This window comes from Crocuta crocuta, unplaced genomic scaffold (assembly GCF_008692635.1).
Source record: "Crocuta crocuta isolate KB4526 unplaced genomic scaffold, BGI_CrCroc_1.0 scaffold189, whole genome shotgun sequence".
NCBI lineage: Eukaryota > Metazoa > Chordata > Mammalia > Carnivora > Hyaenidae > Crocuta > Crocuta crocuta.
In genome coordinates this window covers 4,148,424-4,167,583 of record NW_027551564.1, presented here as the reverse complement: position 1 = coordinate 4,167,583, position 19,160 = coordinate 4,148,424, and the positions used below count along the sequence as shown (strand labels likewise).

General features: G+C 40.2%; 1 protein-coding gene across 1 annotated transcript in view; it reads left to right on the top strand.

Annotated features, from left to right (window-relative positions):
* The window catches only part of SCEL (sciellin), a 211,663-nt gene that overhangs the window by 104,779 nt on the left and 87,724 nt on the right, over positions 1 to 19,160 (top strand). Inside the window, exons 8-10 of the mRNA XM_077750066.1 lie at positions 11,238 to 11,299; positions 11,994 to 12,111; positions 15,459 to 15,518. Coding sequence (XP_077606192.1) covers positions 11,257 to 11,299; positions 11,994 to 12,111; positions 15,459 to 15,518 — 221 coding nt within the window. The 5' untranslated portion in view covers positions 11,238 to 11,256. The remainder of the gene's footprint in view (positions 1 to 11,237; positions 11,300 to 11,993; positions 12,112 to 15,458; positions 15,519 to 19,160) is intronic.

Here is a 19,160-nt window from a genome sequence, read left to right as displayed (position 1 = left end):
AACTGAGCCACCCAGGCGCCCCAACAACTTGGCTTTTATCCTGATAGAGATGGGGCACCACTGAAGACTTTAAAGCAAGATGGTGACTGCTTTGACAGAGAATGGGTTAGAAGAGATTAAGTCTAGAGACAGGAATATACCTAGGAAGCTGTTAGAATAGTGACAAAGAGATTATGGCAGCTTGAATAATTGGTAGCTTGAATGGAAAAAGAAATACAATCGAGAGATATGTAGGAATAGAGTTGTAAGTCTTGGTGATTGCCTGGATTTTGAGGTCAAAAAGAAGTTGTATATATGACCTACAGGAATTTTTAAAGAGTGAAAGAATTCATAAGGGGAAAGATAATTAAAATATTGAAAGCTGCTGATAAAAAAGGAAGGTAAGTGAAAATTAATAAATGGTAGTTCTAAATCCATATGTATGGACATTTATATGCTGCCAGTGCATTATAAGCTAACAGAGCTTAAGGAAGGAGACTTGACAATACGGATCAAGAACATTTTAGAAGTTATATCCCTTAGCAAGTAATTTCACATCTAGGGATCCATCCAAAGAAAATAATCAGAGATGTTGTCAAAGATTTTTGTATGGTTTTGTTGGAAACAACAGAAGAATTAAGTTATAGACAGATGGACACATAAAATGAAATATGTTTTAGTTGCAGAAGAAATAATCATTTAAATATTTTTAATGACATTGAAAAATATGGATCAATATACCCTAATATGCAAAGAGAACCCTTGAAGAAAGTAATGATAGATGAAAAGTGTCTCATTTTTTCTTCTTTGTGCTTTCTTTGACTTTACACATTTTCTACTAGGCATGTATTACTGATATTATGAAAGAGGTGGTATTGTGTAAAATTGGGGTAAAGAATGACCTTATGACAGAACCATTGTGAATATGAAATATGGCAAAGTACTTACAGTAACTAATGAGGTTTTAGCTCATAGTCCATGGTCAAAATTTGGGTTTTTACTCATTTAACAAATGATTTTGGAAAGAACTGAAAATAGCCCATGAGAGACATCTGGGTGGCTCAGTCAGTTAAGCATCTGACTCTTGATTTTGGCTTAGGTCATGATTTCATGGTTCCTGAGATTGATCCACATGTCCAGCTCCAGGCTGATGACATGGAGCCTGCTTGGGATCCTTTTTCCCCCCTTTCTCTCTTTCTGCCCCTCCTTCACTCCCTCAACTCTAAAAATAAAGAAATAAACTTANTCTTGATTTTGGCTTAGGTCATGATTTCATGGTTCCTGAGATTGATCCACATGTCCAGCTCCAGGCTGATGACATGGAGCCTGCTTGGGATCCTTTTTCCCCCTTTCTCTCTTTCTGCCCCTCCTTCACTCCCTCACCTCTAAAAATAAAGAAATAAACTTAAAAAAAAAAGAAAATAGCCCATGAAGGGCTCAGGATAGACAATTTTTGTAAAATAGTATTTTTATTAATGAATATTATATCAGTGTCTTTTATAGAGTGAAACAGATCATTGTCCCAGAGAGTAGGACTCTTCATGCTAGAATTTGATGCTATTAGTATGCAGAGAAGCTATGTGGTAGCAACCTGGGCAGGTGGGGGCTCATAGTAAAAATAGAACAGTCAGAAATTTGTATGGTGGGTACTAGAGAACTGGTAGCACGTAGACATCTGGCTGGCTGAAAGATTTCATCTGCACTACATTCCCAACTGTTTACCGTCAATAAGCAAGTTTTCCAGTGCTAAGCTCACACTGTTAGGTTGTGTGACTGAAGAAATAGCAAATTTATAACCATCCCAGCAGGCTAAATGAGTCCTTACCAGCCTGATAATAATTGGATTTCCTTCTACGCTGCATGTGAAGGCTAAACACAATCCATTAATTTTATGGACTTGTTAATGTTTGCACTTCATGAAGACCTGTTTGTTTTCTCCTTCCATGATATTTCATGTTCTTTTAGGCGGTAATTGGTTGTTTGGTGGTTTGTTTTATTTATTTCCCAGAAGCTAAGGCTTCTGTTTATTGGTTTGTAATTACTGAGCTTCTCTTATTATTCTATAGAAAATAGTTTAAGTGGCATTTGTCCTTTTCCAGTTTCTAGGGGTTTTTCCCAGTTACTAGTGATTTCTGGGAAACAAGTAGTAGTGGGTATGGCACTATTACTGGGCCATGAAACCCCCTAGATTATACACCCAAAGGTGAATGTACATAGGCCATTTTCTAGCCAGTTTTGCTGTATTTTGCTGGTGTTTGGCCACAAAGGAGAAACGAAAGATGGTCCAGAAGTTCAAAAGATTTTCCCTCTATCTGTATTGACTTGATGTCATGATTTCATATTAGAATTTTCAACTTATGTTTTCAATGCTTTCAAGGGAAAGGTTTCTATAATTCCCAGTATAATAGAGACAAATAGCTTTCATACATCTTTTCCCATAAAATTCCACATTTAAAATACAGCTGCTGGTGGGGTGCCTAGGTGGCTCAGTCGATTTAGTGTCTGACTTGGTTTTGGCTCAGGTTATGATCTCATGGCTTGTGGGTTCAAGCCCCACATCAGGCTCTGTGCTGACAGTGTGGAGCCTGCTTGGGATTCCCTCTCTCCTTCTCCCTCTACTCCTCCCCTGCTTGTATACATACTCTCTCTCTCAAAAATGAATAAATAAACATTTTAAATAAAAAATAAAATAAAATAAAATACAGTTACTGGTAATCTGCCATCATGAGGCACTGGTAACAGTGTTTTGAGGAGCCAACATTAGAGTCTCATCTTTCTCCTGAGAAGTTAAAAAACTTATTTGGAATGAAACCGAAGGACAGTACTTAGAAATAAGTCAAACTGACTGAACTGAGGCTCCTAAGGTGTCATTATTAGATACCTTACAGACACATATAGACACAAAGGTTTCTGAGCAGATTTGAAAATCAGGGTAATCTCAGTCCCTGAAATAGGTAATTTCTTTTAAAAATGCCATAAAAATAAAAATCAGATGCATAGATTTTTGACACTGTCAGTTTAAGAGGTTTAAAATCTCTAATCCACTCTACAAAAGGATATTTAAGGGGCGCCTGGGTGGCTTAGTCGGTTGAGCATCCGACTTTCGCTTAGGTCATGATCTCGCGGTTCGTGGGTTCGGGCCCCGCGTCGGGCTCTGTGCTGGCTGCCAGCTCGGAGCCGGGAGCCTATTTCAGAGTCTGTGTCCTCCTCTCTCTCTGACCCTCCCCTGCTCACGCTGTCTCTCTCTCTCTCTCCTAGAAATAAATTTTGAAAAAAAAAGGATATTTAATTAATATTAATTACTAATAAGGGTCATTCACAAAGACATGTTGTTGATTCATTTTTAATAACAGTGCAAGAAATATCCATATATAAAAATTATTGCTTTATATTCTGGGCAATATAGAAAGAGTTCTATTACAGTAAAGTTTCTGTGACATTAAAGGTTGATAAGACAGGGGCTTGCACCTGCTCACTTTAATTAATTGATTGATTGATTGATTGATTGATTTTTAGAGAGAAAGAGAGTGCAAGTGGGAGAGAAGGGCAAAGAGAGGAGAGAGAATCCCCAGCAAGCTCCATGCTCAGCATATAGCCCGATGTGGAACTTGATCCCACAATCCTGGGATCATGACCTGAGCTGAAATCGAGAGTCAGATACTCAGCCAACTGAGCCACCAGGTGCCCTGCACCTTAGAGGTTTTAGATCGGAGCTTTTAGGAATTGTTTTGAGCCCACCAAATGGGCTGACATGAGGAGATGTATAGGGTTACATGGCCAACATGTCCTAAGAAGAGAAAGAAGGTGAGGCTGAAGGAGATTGTGTGAGGGGTATAAGAGGAGCACATACAGATTTAATGAGAAAAAATAATTTTCTCACAATATGAGTCACATTAATTAAAAAAAACCTCTCTGTATATTTATTAAACTCTTACCACCTGAAAATAGAATATATTACACGTTCCTTTCTCATTTACTTTGTGTCAATGGACACAATTGGGCTAGGAATGAGTATAAAACATTATTAAGTTATCTAGGAGGGAGATCTGTCCAGGAAAGGAGTCCAATCAGGGATAGTGCCAGGCTACTCATGACTTGGGTGTAGATTCAGGAGGGGTGAGGCTCAAGCCTGAGCCGTCCAGGGATACTGGAGCAGCCATTCATTACAGCTCCTCTTCCATTATCTCCCATCTTTTGGAACTCCAAGGCATTTCTCTGAGTGTCTGGTGTTGGCTATATCACATAGCACTTTGAGCAACATGTAGTATCATGTACTCAAGACAGCCTTGGCATTACAGTAGTGTGGACCTAATTATAATTCCTGGTTCTGCCACTTACTCTGTGACCTTGGGCAGATTATTTAACCTCTCTGAGTTTTGGATTCCTATAATTAGAGATGATAGTACTCACTTGGAAGGATTAAATAAAATAATATACACAAAGGATGTGAAGCAATAGTAGGGACCCAACAAGGGATCCTTCTTGCTAGGAACATTAAACACATAGACATATTATAAGAAATAGTGATTTACTAATAAAAGAGTCACAGATATATTATATTTTGTAGACCACCGTGGGCTTTTTACACCTTACACCTTCTACTTCTACAATGGTTTCATAACAGGTAGGAGGAACATTAAGCTTGAGTAATAAAAATATGGAAAAACAATCTTCTGAAGGAACTAGGAGATTTTTTTCTCTTCCAAGGAGAAGTCAAGAGATAGATAATCCAGGACAACTGTGGCAGCTCTGTGATACTGTCAAGGCATAAGTCTCCTTCAACTTCCTACTCTGCCATTCTTAGTATGTGACTTTAGTCCTCATGGTTGGTCCATGGTCTCAAGATGGCAGCTCCTACCTTCTGCGTGGAATCCTAGTTTGAGAGAAGAAGGACGGCGAAGCACAAAAGGCTAAGTTCTTCCCAGGGACTCTCATTGGAAGACGCAACAGGATAGAATCAGGTTTCCTAGAGAGAGCAAGTGGGATTGTTGGAACCTTTCCTAGAAAGTATTACAGAGATTCTAGGGTGGAGACAGTGAGGTGTTTACAAGACACTTGAAGCTTGTCAGGGAGAAAGACGTTAAGGGCCATGAGCTTCTTCAATGTCTTATCTTATTTGACTCCATTTAACCAGGCCTCCTGGAGAATGCCTAGCTACAGGAGGCATGAAAATATCAGACCCTCTAGCAGAATGCTGGATCTGATTAGAGCCATTCTCTAAATATAAGGTAAAGGGGAGATACCTACTTTTCTCTGTACAACTCTGCAGGAAGTGCTGAGGATGTGGGAGTCCCTAGCATACAGGAAATAATGATGAGCCCTCCAGTTAGAAAGCCTCATGTTGAGTCCCAGCTTCGCCACTCATTAGCTATTTGAGCCAAGTCTCTGCTTCTGTCTCTGAAAGGTAGGGATTAGATAACTCTAATTTTTTTTAACTGAAGTATAGTTATATTTATTTCAGGTATACAACATAGTGATTTTGACAATTCTTTATATTACTCAGTGCTCACTATTGTAAGTGTGGTCACCATCTTTCACCACACAATGTTACTACAATATTATTAAGTATATTTCATATGCTGTACCTTTCACTTCTGTGACTTATTTATTTTATAGCTAGAAGTTTGTACTTCTTAATCCCCTTCACCTATTTTGCCCATTCCCCCATCCCCATCTCCCCTGGTAACCATCAGTTTGTTTTCTGTATTTATGAATCTGTTTCTGTTTTATTTGTTTGTTTGTTTTAGATTCCACATATAAGTGAAACTATATGGTTTTTATCTTTCTCTGAGTTATTTCACTTAGCATAATACACTCTAGTTCCATCCATGTTGTTATGGAATTATATCACTCTTTTTTTATTTTTTTAAACATTTCTTTATTATTGAGAAACAGAGAGAGACAGAGCAGGAGCAGGAGAGGGACAGAGAGTAGGGGAGACATAGAATCCGAAGCAAGCAGCTCCTGAGCTGTCAACACAGACCCCAAAACAGGGCTTGAACCCACAAACTGTGAGATCATGACCTGAGCCGAAGTCAGATGCTTAACCAACTGAGCCATCCAGGTGCCCCAACATCACTCTTAAATGTTGTGGAAACCAAATGGGATAGATTATAAAGTTCTATAAAATCATCTAAAGTATTATTATTGTCTGAACTCTCCTCCTTACCCAGCAGAACTTAAAGGGGCAGCAAAAGCCTTACTTGGGAGCAGAATTGAGATGGGATGTGAGTAGAATACTGAAGAAAATCTAATAAATATCCATATAGAGTCACACACATGTAGTGTTTTATGTCTGGCTTCTTTCATTTAGCATGTTTCAAGCTTCATTCATGTTGTAGTATGTATCAATCTTCATTGTTTATTTACCTGGTATTTATTTACTTATTTATTTATTTATTTATTTATAGAGTGTGAGTGGGTGAGGGGCAGGGAGAAAGGGGGAGTGAGAAAGAGACACAAAGAGAAAGAGAATCCTTTTTTTTAAATAATATTTCTTTTTTTTTAATGTTTTATTTATTTCTAGGAGAGAGAGAGAGAGAGAGAGCGTGAGCAGGGTAGGGTGAGAGAGAGAGGGAGTCACAGACCGAAACAGGCTCCAGGCTCTGAGCTGGCAGTCAGCACAGAGCCTGACACGGGGCTCGAACCCACGAACCGCGAGATCATGACCTAAGCGAAAGTCGGACGCTTAACCGACTAAGCCACCCAGGCGCCCCGAGGAAGAGAATCCTAAGCAGGCTCCATGCTGTTAGTACGGAGCCTGACATGGGGCTCAATCTCAAGAACCATGAGAATGTGACCTGAGATGAAATCAAGAGTTGGGTGCTTAATGTACTGAGCCACCCAGGCACCCCAATACTTCAGTTTTAAAAAATTACTGAGTAATATGTATGAATATAACATTTCCATATTATATGAGTATACCATGTTATGTACCCATTCATCCACTGATGGACATTTGTGTTGTTTCCGCTTTGAGCTATTTTGAATAATGCTGCTATGACCATTCTTGTACAAGCTTCTGTGTAGACGTATGTTCAAGGAGTATACAGAGAACCCTGCTCTGTAAGGGTCTGTCTGCTGCAGAGGCCGTCCTGGCTATCCTACTACCAGGCACTAGGGGCAGAGCGCATGGGACTTCCAAAGAGGGCGATGTCTAGGGTCAGGTGGGCTGCTGCTGTCTCCCTTTCTTCTCACCCTAATGTCAGAGTACTGGTCAAGTCTTGCAATGATTCATGATGAACATTACTGCTGGCTGATACGGAAAGAGTTGGCTTTGGTTTAGAAGTCAGATTCTGCTTCTTTTTGCATAGATATGTTACATACTCTCCCTGAGTTTCAGTTGTCTTATCTGGGAGATGGAAGTAATAATAGCCACCTCACAGAGTTTATGAAAGGATGAGACAATGCCTGTGAGATACCCTGTTCAGAGCAGATGCTATTGCTATTAGTAGTTGCCCTATGCAGTAGGACAGTTGAAGACACAAAGGGCACAGGTCAGAGACAGGGTGATACAAAGCCCTTTGAATGACCTAACTATGTTAGAAATGTTTAAATCATGTTTTCCATAAGTACTCTATTTTTTTGCTAGTGCTGCCATAACAAAATACCACAGACTAGTTGACTTAAACAACAAAACTTTATTGTTTCACAATTCTGGAGGCTAGCAATCCAAGATCAAGGTGCTGTCAGGTTTGGTTTCTTCTGCAGCCTCTCTCCTTGGCTTACAGATGGCCACCTTCTGTGTCCTCACCTGGCCTTTCTCTGTGCACATACACTCCTGGTATCTCTTTGTGTGTCCCAAATTCCTCCTCTTATAAGGTTGCTGGACAGGTAGGATTAGGGCCCACCTAATGGCCTCATTTTAACTTAATCATCCCTTTAAAGGCTCTGTCTCCAAATACAGTCACATCTTGAGGTACTGGGCATTGGGCTTCAATATAGAAATCTTGGGGGAGACCCAATACAGCCCATAATAGGCACCCAAAGAGCATCCACTCAGCCCCAGGTGCCAGAAATTTAGAAGGGAAAGAGTTGGATCTTGCCCACAGGACTGCCAGTCTTTTGAAAGAGATAGATAAATAGACAATTGTAAAATGCCTTTTCTCCATTTACCTTGACCTGTGTCTTACACTTAAATTTGTGGTGTTTACAAATATATCATCAAATATACATTCAGCATTTTTACTACCTCAGAATCTCATTTCAAGCAGCTATGAACTCTCTAGGTCTTTACCAGCTCAGGAAGAGAATTTATTGGAGCCCATTGAGAAACAGGAGAAAGCTAGCCAAGAACCCAGAGAAGCTGGGCCAAAGTGAAGGGAAATGAACAAGTAGCTGAGATTGAAGTGTGTCTTCACATGCCTCTTTTCTACCCCATTCTGCCAAAGTTTAGTGAGCTTCAAAAACAGCCAGCCAGAGGCTGCCTACACTCCCTGCATGCCCAGTGGCCTGGGCTGTTCCGTCCCCTCCCCACATGCAACCACACTTGCCTTGTGTATTTGATCTCTTCTTTTCAAGATGACAGAGGTATGAGGTTAAAAACTGAGCACGTTCCATTTGTTAGGTAATAATTAGACACTTTACATATGTCATCTAATTTGATCTTCATAACAGCCATACTTCACCTCATTTGATAGATGAGGGAGCAGAACTACAGCACACTCTAGAATAACAGTCAGTAAATAGTATCCTTTATTTATTTTTTCTGTTTTTAAATAGTTTATTGACAAGTTGGTTTCCATATAACTCCCCGTGCTCATCCCCACAAGTGCCCCCCTCCATGCCCATCGCCCCACTTCCCTGCCCTCCCCCCCATCAGTCCTCAGTTTGTTCTCAGCATTCAAGAGTCGCTCGCGGTTTGCCTCTCTCCCTCTACCCACTAATTCCCCCTTCTTTTCCCCCATGGTCCTCTGTTAAGTTCCTCCTAATTCTCCTATATGTGCAAACATATGGTATCTGTCCTTCTCTGCCTGACTTATTTCACTCAGCATCCTTTAAATGCACATCTTTCTAACTTCACTAAGACCTTCAACCTCTCAGCTATTAGCGATATGAACAGCTGCTGATCTCTGTGAACATAGTGCCGTGATTGACTGCATTGGTGGTTAGTGTTAGGTTGGGTTCCTAGAAGCATTGCCTGAGAGGAATTTGGGTGCCTGTGACTTATTGAGGGTAGGCTCTCAGGAGAAAGGAGGAAGAAGAGACAGAGAAAGGGACTGAGCAAGCATATGCTCTCTGTTAGTCTAGCTTCAGCCTGATCCCATAGTGAGCTATGAAGTACAAATCACTTGCAGAATTGGCTGTACCTTGAGGCAAGAGACTCACCTTTTACCCTGGTCATTCATCACTGCAGGCTGTAGTGTGTGCGGAGGGTGTGAAGCCAAGCAGCCCCACTAGCTAAAGGCAATTCTCCAGGGCAGGTGCAGTCATGAGCCCAGAATGCCAACACCAGACAGGTAGTGTGAACTTGGTCTGGGCACCAGCACATTCCACTTCTCACCTACTCTAGGGCAGGGGTATTTTAAAGAAGACCCCAAGGAAAACAATGATGTCATCCAAAGAAATGTGTCTTTGCCACTTCAGGTCCTATGGCAAGTTATTATAGGAGACGCTTTTGCATCAGAGGATGAGAGACAGAGACTTATAGAACCCCTGAGTTATACCTATAAACAGCTGTCTGATAATATGGTCTTAGGTTGAAATAGCACTTACATTTGAACAGAGTGGTTTTTGTGTACATTATTCATTTAATCATCACAAACTTATTTTTGAGACAGAGTGAGAGAGAGACAGAGAGACAGAGACAAAGAAAAAGCATGAGGGGGTGGAGAGGAGCAGAGATAGACAGAGACACAGAATCTGAAGCAGGATCCAAGCTCTGAGCTGTCAGCAAAGGACCTCACATGGGGCTCAAACTCACAAACCACAAGATCATGACCGGAGCTGAAGTCAGACATTCAACTGACTGAGTCACCCAGGCACCCCTAATCATCACAAACTTATGTTGGCAGGTTTCATTAGCCCATTTTACAGGGAGATTACATGGTACAATTACAGAACTTTGATGTAATAAAGCTGAGCCTATGACTTGCTTCTGACTTGAGATCTTATGTCCCTCCAACATTTCATACACTGTATGGTTGGATGGATCCTGCAAAAAACATAATTCCCCATATAGGAGGACTAGCCATCCCCATTTGCTCGGGACTTTTTCAGTTTTAAAACTGGAAATGCCACATTCAGGAAAACCCAGGGTCAACTTAACCGTTAAGCAGAAATAGGCAGTGCCTAAGGCCTAGGATACCTTGAAGGGCCTACAAAAATGTTCTAATTTTAATTCCTTTTAACAACAGAAGAAAAAAATGAATATAATAAAATAATGAATGTATAATAGTGAAGCCAGCCTGGATTATTTTTCACCTTTATACTAACAGTCATAAAATATAATTTTTAACATGTGAGTGCATGCATGTGTGTGTGTGCGTGCGTGCATGAGTGTGTGTGTGTGTGTGTGTGTGAAGAGGCTGATGAAAGCAAGTGTCTAGGACTCACAAAGTTATAATGTAACCCTGGGCTCACTTTGGCTTCCCCAGGGACCGCTTCCCTTCTTAGGGCACTGTGCATACTGTGCTGTGAATTCCATGTCTCTATTTCCCTACTTACCTGAGCAAACATTTCTCTTACTCATCTTTTTGTCTCCAGCTCCTGGCTTAGCGCCAAGCAAACTACAGGCACTCAGTGAATATTTATTGATTGAATAAATGAGTTAATTGATGGCCTCATTCAGCCAATTGCTTGTTATATAATATAGGGGACGCTAACCGGTCTTGGCCTCAATTTCTTTTTTTTTCCCAGTTTATTTATTTATTTTGAGAGAGAGAGGAGGGGGGCAGAAGAAGAAAGGGGAAGAGTGAGAATCCCAAGCAGGCTCTGTGGTGTCAGCCCAGAGTCTAACATGGGGCTTGATCTCACAAATTGTGAGATCACAAACTGAGCCAAGATCAAGAGTCAGATGCTTAACTGACTGAGCCAGCCAGATGGCCCCTTGGCCTCAACTTCCACATCTGTAAAATAAATACATTGGAATCGATGAACTCTCAGGTTCTTCAGGGACACTTTACGTGATGTATTCCTTATACCAGATCATTTGACTTTCTTAATGTCATTGAAAAATGTGTTTTATTAGCAATGAGAGAGTCACTTGTAGATTCTTAGAGTCACTGTTGTATTTCTCCCTCTCCCTATTTTTCTTTTAGAGCCTTCCTGGAAGACAGCATGTCAAATTTTACCGTGAGAAAAATGTCTCCCACAGGAAATGGTAATGTAGATAATTTTTTCCTTACTCAGAAAACTTAAGAATCTGAGAAAACAACTCATAGCTCTTAATTCTTTTATGCAGATATTGAATGCTTAGAGGCAATAGTCTAACTTAATTAGTATTGCCAAAGTTAGGATTCAGGAAAACATAAGGGTGCTATAGCTTTTACTCATGCAATTGCAACTCAAAGATTTTTTTTTTAATCAATACAAATGTTCTTTAGTGTGGGGGACATTCTGTGCTTCTGACTCCCCTGAGATTAAAGAATTCAGTTACTTATATTCAAAAGCACCAGGACTGCTTGATGATTAGTTAGTAGGTGCTTTTAAAAATCTTGTGTGTACTTCTGAAGCATATTTCTTTTTAAATAAAATGGCAGACCCACCAACCCCTGGCTTGGTTTACCTCAAGCCTGTGGTTCTATATTCCTGGGTGCCTCACAGGGCCTCCCGAACCCCACACTGGCAGTTTCAGTTGGCACCTGAGCAGTTTTATATGTTATCTCTGATGATGGGGTGTGGGATTTGTTCCTTCTTGCCAGCACATCCTACTTTGAAACAGTGCTGGCCTTGTCAGCCTAGAAGATTGATGCTGGCCAGTCAGATGTGGCTCTCAAGACATCCAGGTTAACAAGCTCACTCTTGGCCCCGTGCAATTACACTGCCCAGTTTCTTCTTATTTTTTGTGTTGACAGATATGAAGAATACCACGCAGGGGACTGCACTGAGGCAACAAGATTTTCACGAGGTGAACAAAAGAAGGACTTTCTTGCAGGATAACTGCTGGATCAAGAAACGTCCTGAAGAAGAAAAGTAAGAGGGTGTGGAGAGGGTGGGTGTGTGGACAAGGAGAGAGAGCTGTTCTCTAGTTGGGAAGCTACTGGCCATCTGGAAAGCATGTGCTTTTAAAACACTCTGTTGCATGACCTGATTTTTGGTAAGACTTAGTAGGCATATATTGGCTTTCAGATTTTCAAGAATATCTCTACCATTTTTATTATCCACATACCAAAGAGGATGTGAGTCATTAGGGAGAAAAAGCAGAGTTTTATTGTTAGAACTGAATAGACATTTGTGTTTATTTGATAAACAGAAAAGAACATGACTTTCCAGTTTCCCAAAAGATAGTATTTAATCCATGTAGGGAGACTCCAGAATCATGTCAGTTGAAACAAACAAATAATAGTATGATTCCAAATTTACAAATCTAATAATAATTTACCTAAAATTTCTATATGTGCAAATCAAGTCAATATATTTTCAATTCATTTTAGTCCCAATGGTCATATAGGTACTCAGTGGGTGATAAATGTAATATCACTTTCTAAGGGAAAATGTTTACTACCAAGAAAGTTTTGTCTGTTTTGAGCATTGCTTCTACTAGCTGTATGTTAGAGACCTGAAAACTACAATTGTAGGCATATCACCTCATTGCCAACATAGACATTTGTTCAGCCCAGACATATTTATTAAAAAATTATATGTTCCACACATGTATATTTTTTGTTTCCCTCTTATGTGTCATACTTGATACTAGGTACATACTTTACATACAAAGCACCGCAAAATCTCAGGGCAGCTGGGTGGCTCAGTCAGTTAGGCATCCAACTCGTTTTTTTGTCTTTTATAGTTTATCATTAAGTTGGTTTCCATATAACACCCAGTGCTCATCCCAATGAGTGCCCTCCTCCATGCCCATCACCCCCCTTCCCCTCTCCCCCACCCTCATCAGCCCTCAGTTTATTCTCAGTATTCAAGAGTCCCTCTTGGTTTGCCTCCCTCCCTCTCCCCAACTATTTTTCCCCTTCTCCCTTCCCCATGGTCCTCTGTTAAGTTTCTCCTGTCCCACTTATGAGTGAAAACATATGGTATCTGTCCCTCTCTGCCTGACTTATTTCACTCAGCATAACACCCTCGAGTTCCATCCACATTGCTACAAATGGCCAGATTTCATTCTTTCTCACTAGGCATATCCAACTCTTGATTTCGGCTCAGGTCACAATCTCACAGTCGTGGCATCAAGCCCAGCATCTGGCTCCACATTGAGCATGGAGCCTCCTTGAGATTCTCCTCTCTCTCAATCTCTCTCATTCCCTCTCTCTTTCTCTCCTCCCCGACTTGGATGTGCTCACTCTCTCTCAAATTAAAAAAAAAATCTCACAAATCACACAGATAGTTATTACATCCTATATTTTACAGAAGAAGGTTATGAGGCTCAGAAAAGTTAAGTAACTTGTCAAATCCACACAGCTATTAAGTGATGAAGTTGAGATTTTAATATGACCCATTGTCTTTCTTTTACACTGAATGATGGTCCTCATTCAGGGGCAGTTATGGACCCAGAGGATGTTTGGCAAGGTTTAGAGACATTTTAAGTTATCAAAATTGGGGAGTGCTCTTGACATCTAGTGGGTAGAGGTCATGGATGCTGCTACACATCCTACAATGCACAGGGTTCTCCTCACAACACAAAATTATCAAGCCCATAGTGTCATAGCACCAAAGTTGAGAAGCTCTGCATTGCAGGATACTTACTGGATGCCTTCTACTAAACTGCCCATATATAGTTATTGGAGGGACATACTTGTAACCATTAAATAAAGAAACTAATTTCCATTAGTTTCTGTTATTAAATCTTATTATTTTAAGGGAATATAGGTGTATTTAGAGACTCACACTGACTTTTGGAGTTAACATTCCTGGACAACGATCATTTCCTTCAGTAACACATTTATGATTTCTGTCAGAGCCTAATATGGCATTTCTACCTTTCTCTAATGGTAGGGTGATGTCAAATGTGAATCACAAATTCGGTGTTGCAAATATATGCACAGGTGAGTGAAGATAGAGGTGTCTAAGACAAATTGTAATCGGTAGGAATGATGGTTTTATGCCGGGTGTGCCTTATTTATAAAGACCCAGGAAAGTCAGCTTAGAGGACATGCCAGCTGCTGGATGCAGGGGAAGCTAGCTCTGGTGCTTTGCCCACTCCTACTGGCCCAGTTCCGGGCTGTGTGTTACGATTCTTCTTTAGGTAGGGATGCGTATTGTGTCCGCTACTCTCTCACAAGCATAAGGAAAGGTTATCAAGAGAGATGAAGTACCTTTGGGATTTTTGAGGGTATAAATTTGCTGGGATTGTTTCAACCTCACCATTCATCTTTCTTTTTAATTATACACCACAGTTTCTTGTACACCTTTATTACAAATCGTTCCAGAGTATTGCATAACATTAAGGGAGCAGAGCCAGGAACAATGTGGTATTTCAGGTTTGGTTGGGTTTACATGAAAAACGTTCAGGTACTTACTCTTTGGCTTTGGTTCAATGCCAAAAGCTCTTCTACATGTTTTGACATTTCCTAAAATTGCCTGTACTTTCAGGTCCACAGTACAAAGTAAGAAAGACATGGTTGGGATTTTATGTATGAAGGTCTATGTATGTATGAAGGGTTATATATGAAGGGTTAACCAGTAGGAGAGGGCAGAGGTTTGAAATAAAAAGATCTGGGTCCTAGACCCACGTCTGTCACTTACTAACTTTTAGTCTTAAGAAAACCACAAAATCTCTGATCAATTTCTTCTTCTGTGAATTGAATATGACAGAATCTTCCTTGCCTAATTCATAGAATTATTTTAAGGACCAAACAGAGCAAACTATGTATTATCATGGTTCAAAAATGGGCTAGATCTCCTGTGAATGATCCACCTCCTTAGCCACAAATATTGGTATGAATTTTCCTACTTTTTTGTCCATCCAATGAAAATGTCCAAATATAAAGGGCATAATTTAAAACATGCTTGTAGAAAGCTTTTGCCTTCCTGCAGACAAGCACTCTAGAAGTGTACATAAAGTAGATATCTACATGTTCTCACACTCTGATAAAAAAAAAAATAACACTCATTCCATTGTTGAATCATATGGAAACCTCATGGGATATGTCTGAATAATGATCATTTGTACTGACCAACTTGTTTCTTTTCATCATGTTCTTTCAAGGGGAGACTGATAAAAATAAATGCATAGTTGTGTTCTTATGCCTGGAATAAAATGAATTCATCTTGCCCTAAATTGTGAGCTCCTTTCCCCATCCCCCTTATTTAATATTTACCAAATACTGTGGTAACTTTCCATGTGACTTAATTTTGTTCTTTCTCTGCAGAGATGAAAATTATGGTAGGGTGGTGCTCAATCGACATAACTCCCATGATGCCTTGGACAGGTGGGTGTTTCAGACAAGTTACATCATTAGAAGTAACACAAAGATGATAGTTTTGAGAGAAGACTTGTTCAAGACAAGCTGAATATTTGTGGCTTGCCTCAGGCTTTCCCTGGCATTCTGAAAGACTTTCCACAAGGCAAAGTCTGTTCTTCTGCAGCTTCGTGCTTCCAGAACCAAAGCTTGGAAGTGTAGAATAACCAATCCCCTGAGGCAGCCCACTTGAATGGAAAAGGAAAGGGTTCACAGAAATGTGATCAGATAAGATAGCTCTGAACCTTAGGAAAAGGAACCCCTAAAATACAGAAATAATAGCCCTAGAGTTCACTTGCTTTATGAGCAGAACATTTCTTTTTAGAAACTCCTAGGCTTGTGGAAAATATTTAATGATACTGAATGGCAAAAAGACTAACAGGAAAATTGTAGAAAAAAATCAGACAAAACTCATAATCACAATAATGTAAATAATCTAAGATTGATCACATAAACAGATAATATTCTTGTTAAAACACATTTATGCTCACACACATACAAACAACCACACCCATCAGAAGAACCCAATTATCAGACACAAGTTTTATCTGGTCCGGTAGACTGTGTGCCACCAAGACATACTTAGTAAAAGAGTGTGATTGTTTTTCATGGCGTGGACTTTAAAAAGTTAAGTAGACACCTTGGGGTGCCTGGGTGGCTTAGTCAGTTAAGCCTCTGACTCTTGATTTTGGCTCAGGTTATGACCTCATGGTTTGTGGGATGGAGCTCCAAGTTGGGATCCTCACTGACAGCAGAGCCTGTTTGGGATTCTATCCCTCTCCCTCTCTTTCTACCCCTCCCCCACTCATTCTCTCTCTCTGTCTCTCTCTCTCTGTCTCTCTCAAAATAGATAAACTCTAAAACAAAGAAAAAAGTTAGATATACATCTTGAATATTTTAGAAACCTTTATTCATGAATGTTTCTAAACCCCTTTAAACCTGTTCATAATTTTGACCTATTCTGAGGGTCCTGAGGTTAGAATCCTCTACACAAAGTATCTGTTTGGTGTTCTGGTTCCCAGCCTTAGTTCATCTGATTGATTGTTCTGTGACTGCTTATGCCCTCTCCTTGGTCTTCATGACTTTGAAGATTTCAGCCTTGTTTCCCCTTCACTCTCATCTCTCCCCCCCGCCAAAAAAAAAGGGAGTCTGATCATTTCAGTCCAGCCACCAGTGGAAATTGCTCCCTCCATTTTATTTGTCTTTCTCTGGAACTATTCAGAACAAATATACTTGTTTTGGAGTGTGGCAGTGGATAGTAAGCTTTGTATTCCTAGTATGTTTTAGGACAACAGGAGTTTAATGCCTTTTGTGCTTATTTATAAACTATATGGTTTCCTGAGTCTTTCCTGTTGGTGGACAACATTCTAACACAGCACATTGAACTTATATCTTCAGTAACAAAAATGTGTGAGCCCAAGATGTTTTCCCCTTGACCCATAACTAGTGTCTCAAAATACATGTTTTTAGAAGGGAAGTGTAGGTGATTTTTCTCCTTGAGCTTGCTCAAATAGATGCCCACTTGGCCCTTTTCTTCCCTTTCATAGAGGCCATACCCACTTTGGTGGACATTCGACACCATTTTGGAACATCTACTATGTGCTTGATGTCGTGCCAGGTGCTGGGAATACAAAGATGCATAAGGCACCACCCGTGGCCTTAGAGAGCCCTTACATTCTGGAAAAATATGGATCCATAGACTACAATACTAAAATATACCATGAAAAGTGCTGTTGGAGAAGTGTATGACAGTGCCATGGGAATAGAGAAGAGAGAGCGCAAGTCTGCTTGAATTAATCATAGATACCACCCAGAAAGTGCTCTTTGGTGTTGGCATTGCTGTTCAAAGGATGAAGAGGGGATTCCGAGTAGGGAAGGCAGCTGGTGGGCATGAGGCAGGAGAGAAGTGCTTCCAGCAGAAGTGGCAATGTGTGCAAAAGTTTCATGTGAGCAGGGACTGATAATAAAGGAAAGCGAAGATAAACAATGTATTCTCCTCATCTTAGATAACAGCTTTACAGAATGCACAAACTAAGAAATTTTGCCATGTACTTCTGCCAGATTGTTTACACCAGTCAAATAAGCCTGGTAGCACATATACCTGCAGAGATATCAGTTGTGAACCAGACACTGGCCTGAGGACTGGGAACAAAACAAAGTCCCTGCTTCCATAGAATCCACATCTTAGCTGAAGAGGGAGGACGGAAGAGACTGAAAACAAATAAACACAATATAATATGTTCTATTGCCGTAAGTACTGGGAAGAATAAAGTCAGCTAATGAGACACAAAGGATGCTGTTTGAGAAGGTGCTGTTTCGCAGAAGGGGGTCAGATGGCCCCGTGATGCCCCTTTGCATTCATGCATTAAACACAAAGGTGGACTATACTGTGATTTCACTCCGAGGTTCCTTTAAAACTTGGGGCACCTGGGTGGCTCAGCCGGTTAAGCGTCAGACTTGGCTTAGGTCATGATCTCATGGTCCACGAGTTTGAGCCCTGCATCGGGCTCTGTGCTGAAAGCTCAGTGCCTGGAGCCTACTTTGGATTCTGTATCTCCCTCTCTCTCTCTCTGTCCCTTTCCAGCCTGCTGTCTCTCTCTCTCTCTCAAAAGTAAATAAAAACATTAAAAAACTTAGGGATTTACATTAAGTAATTTTTCTTTACTTTTCTCTTTCATCAACAGACACTGTTCCCTCTGTTTCTCTTTGAAAATGTTCACATCTATTTATCCTCTGAGGCCCTGCTCAAACTGCACTCTATCCAAAAGGCCCTTTCTGATTCTTTTGCCTAGAAATAAACTGTCTCATCTTATAACTTCCCTGCACTTTACCTGAACCTCTTTTATAACACTAGCCACTTTGTTCCTTTGGATGTACACAACAAATTTGTCTCTGCAAGGGTAGGATTCATAGATTTTATTCTTGACTTCCTCATAGTCATCAACACAGTGCATATTATTTACCTTCAAAAGTTTGTTTAATAAAAGTACACTATATCCAGTGACAAATTAAATTTTAAGTGCATATACTGTTTTAGCCCTTTATCTTTGATCTGTCAGCATCAAATGATACTTTGAAATGCAAACACAATAAATCATGGTATAATTCCCCAAAGAGCTTGATTTTCCTGTATCACAGAGCTATATAAGGCATTAAACAGATTGTTTTTGCTGATTGATCAGTCTGATCAAGATATTCCCATTTGCTTTGATGATCTTGATTCCTATCCTCTCTTACATTTTTGTCTTCTTTCCTCTCTCCTTTGTTCTGCTTGCCTGTGTTCCTCAACTTTCTTTGCTTTCTGTCTCTCTTCTCCCCACTTCTCCTTATCTCCCCTTTCTTCACAGCTCCTCCTTATATCTATCCTTTCTCTCATCTCCCACTTTTTATTTTTTCAAGCTTTTCCTGTTTTTTTTTTTTTCCTTTTCCTTTCTTCCCTACCCCTTCACTCCCCAAGTTCTTTTTTCAACCCTGTCCACGGTGCTGAAGTCTAAATAAAACTATTTGTATTGAGTCAGCTGAGATGGCATATGGTGCTTCTAAAATTCTGCAAACAAAACATAGTTGATTTTAAGTCTATTGTGTTTAAGTCCTATGATCTGAAAGTCAACA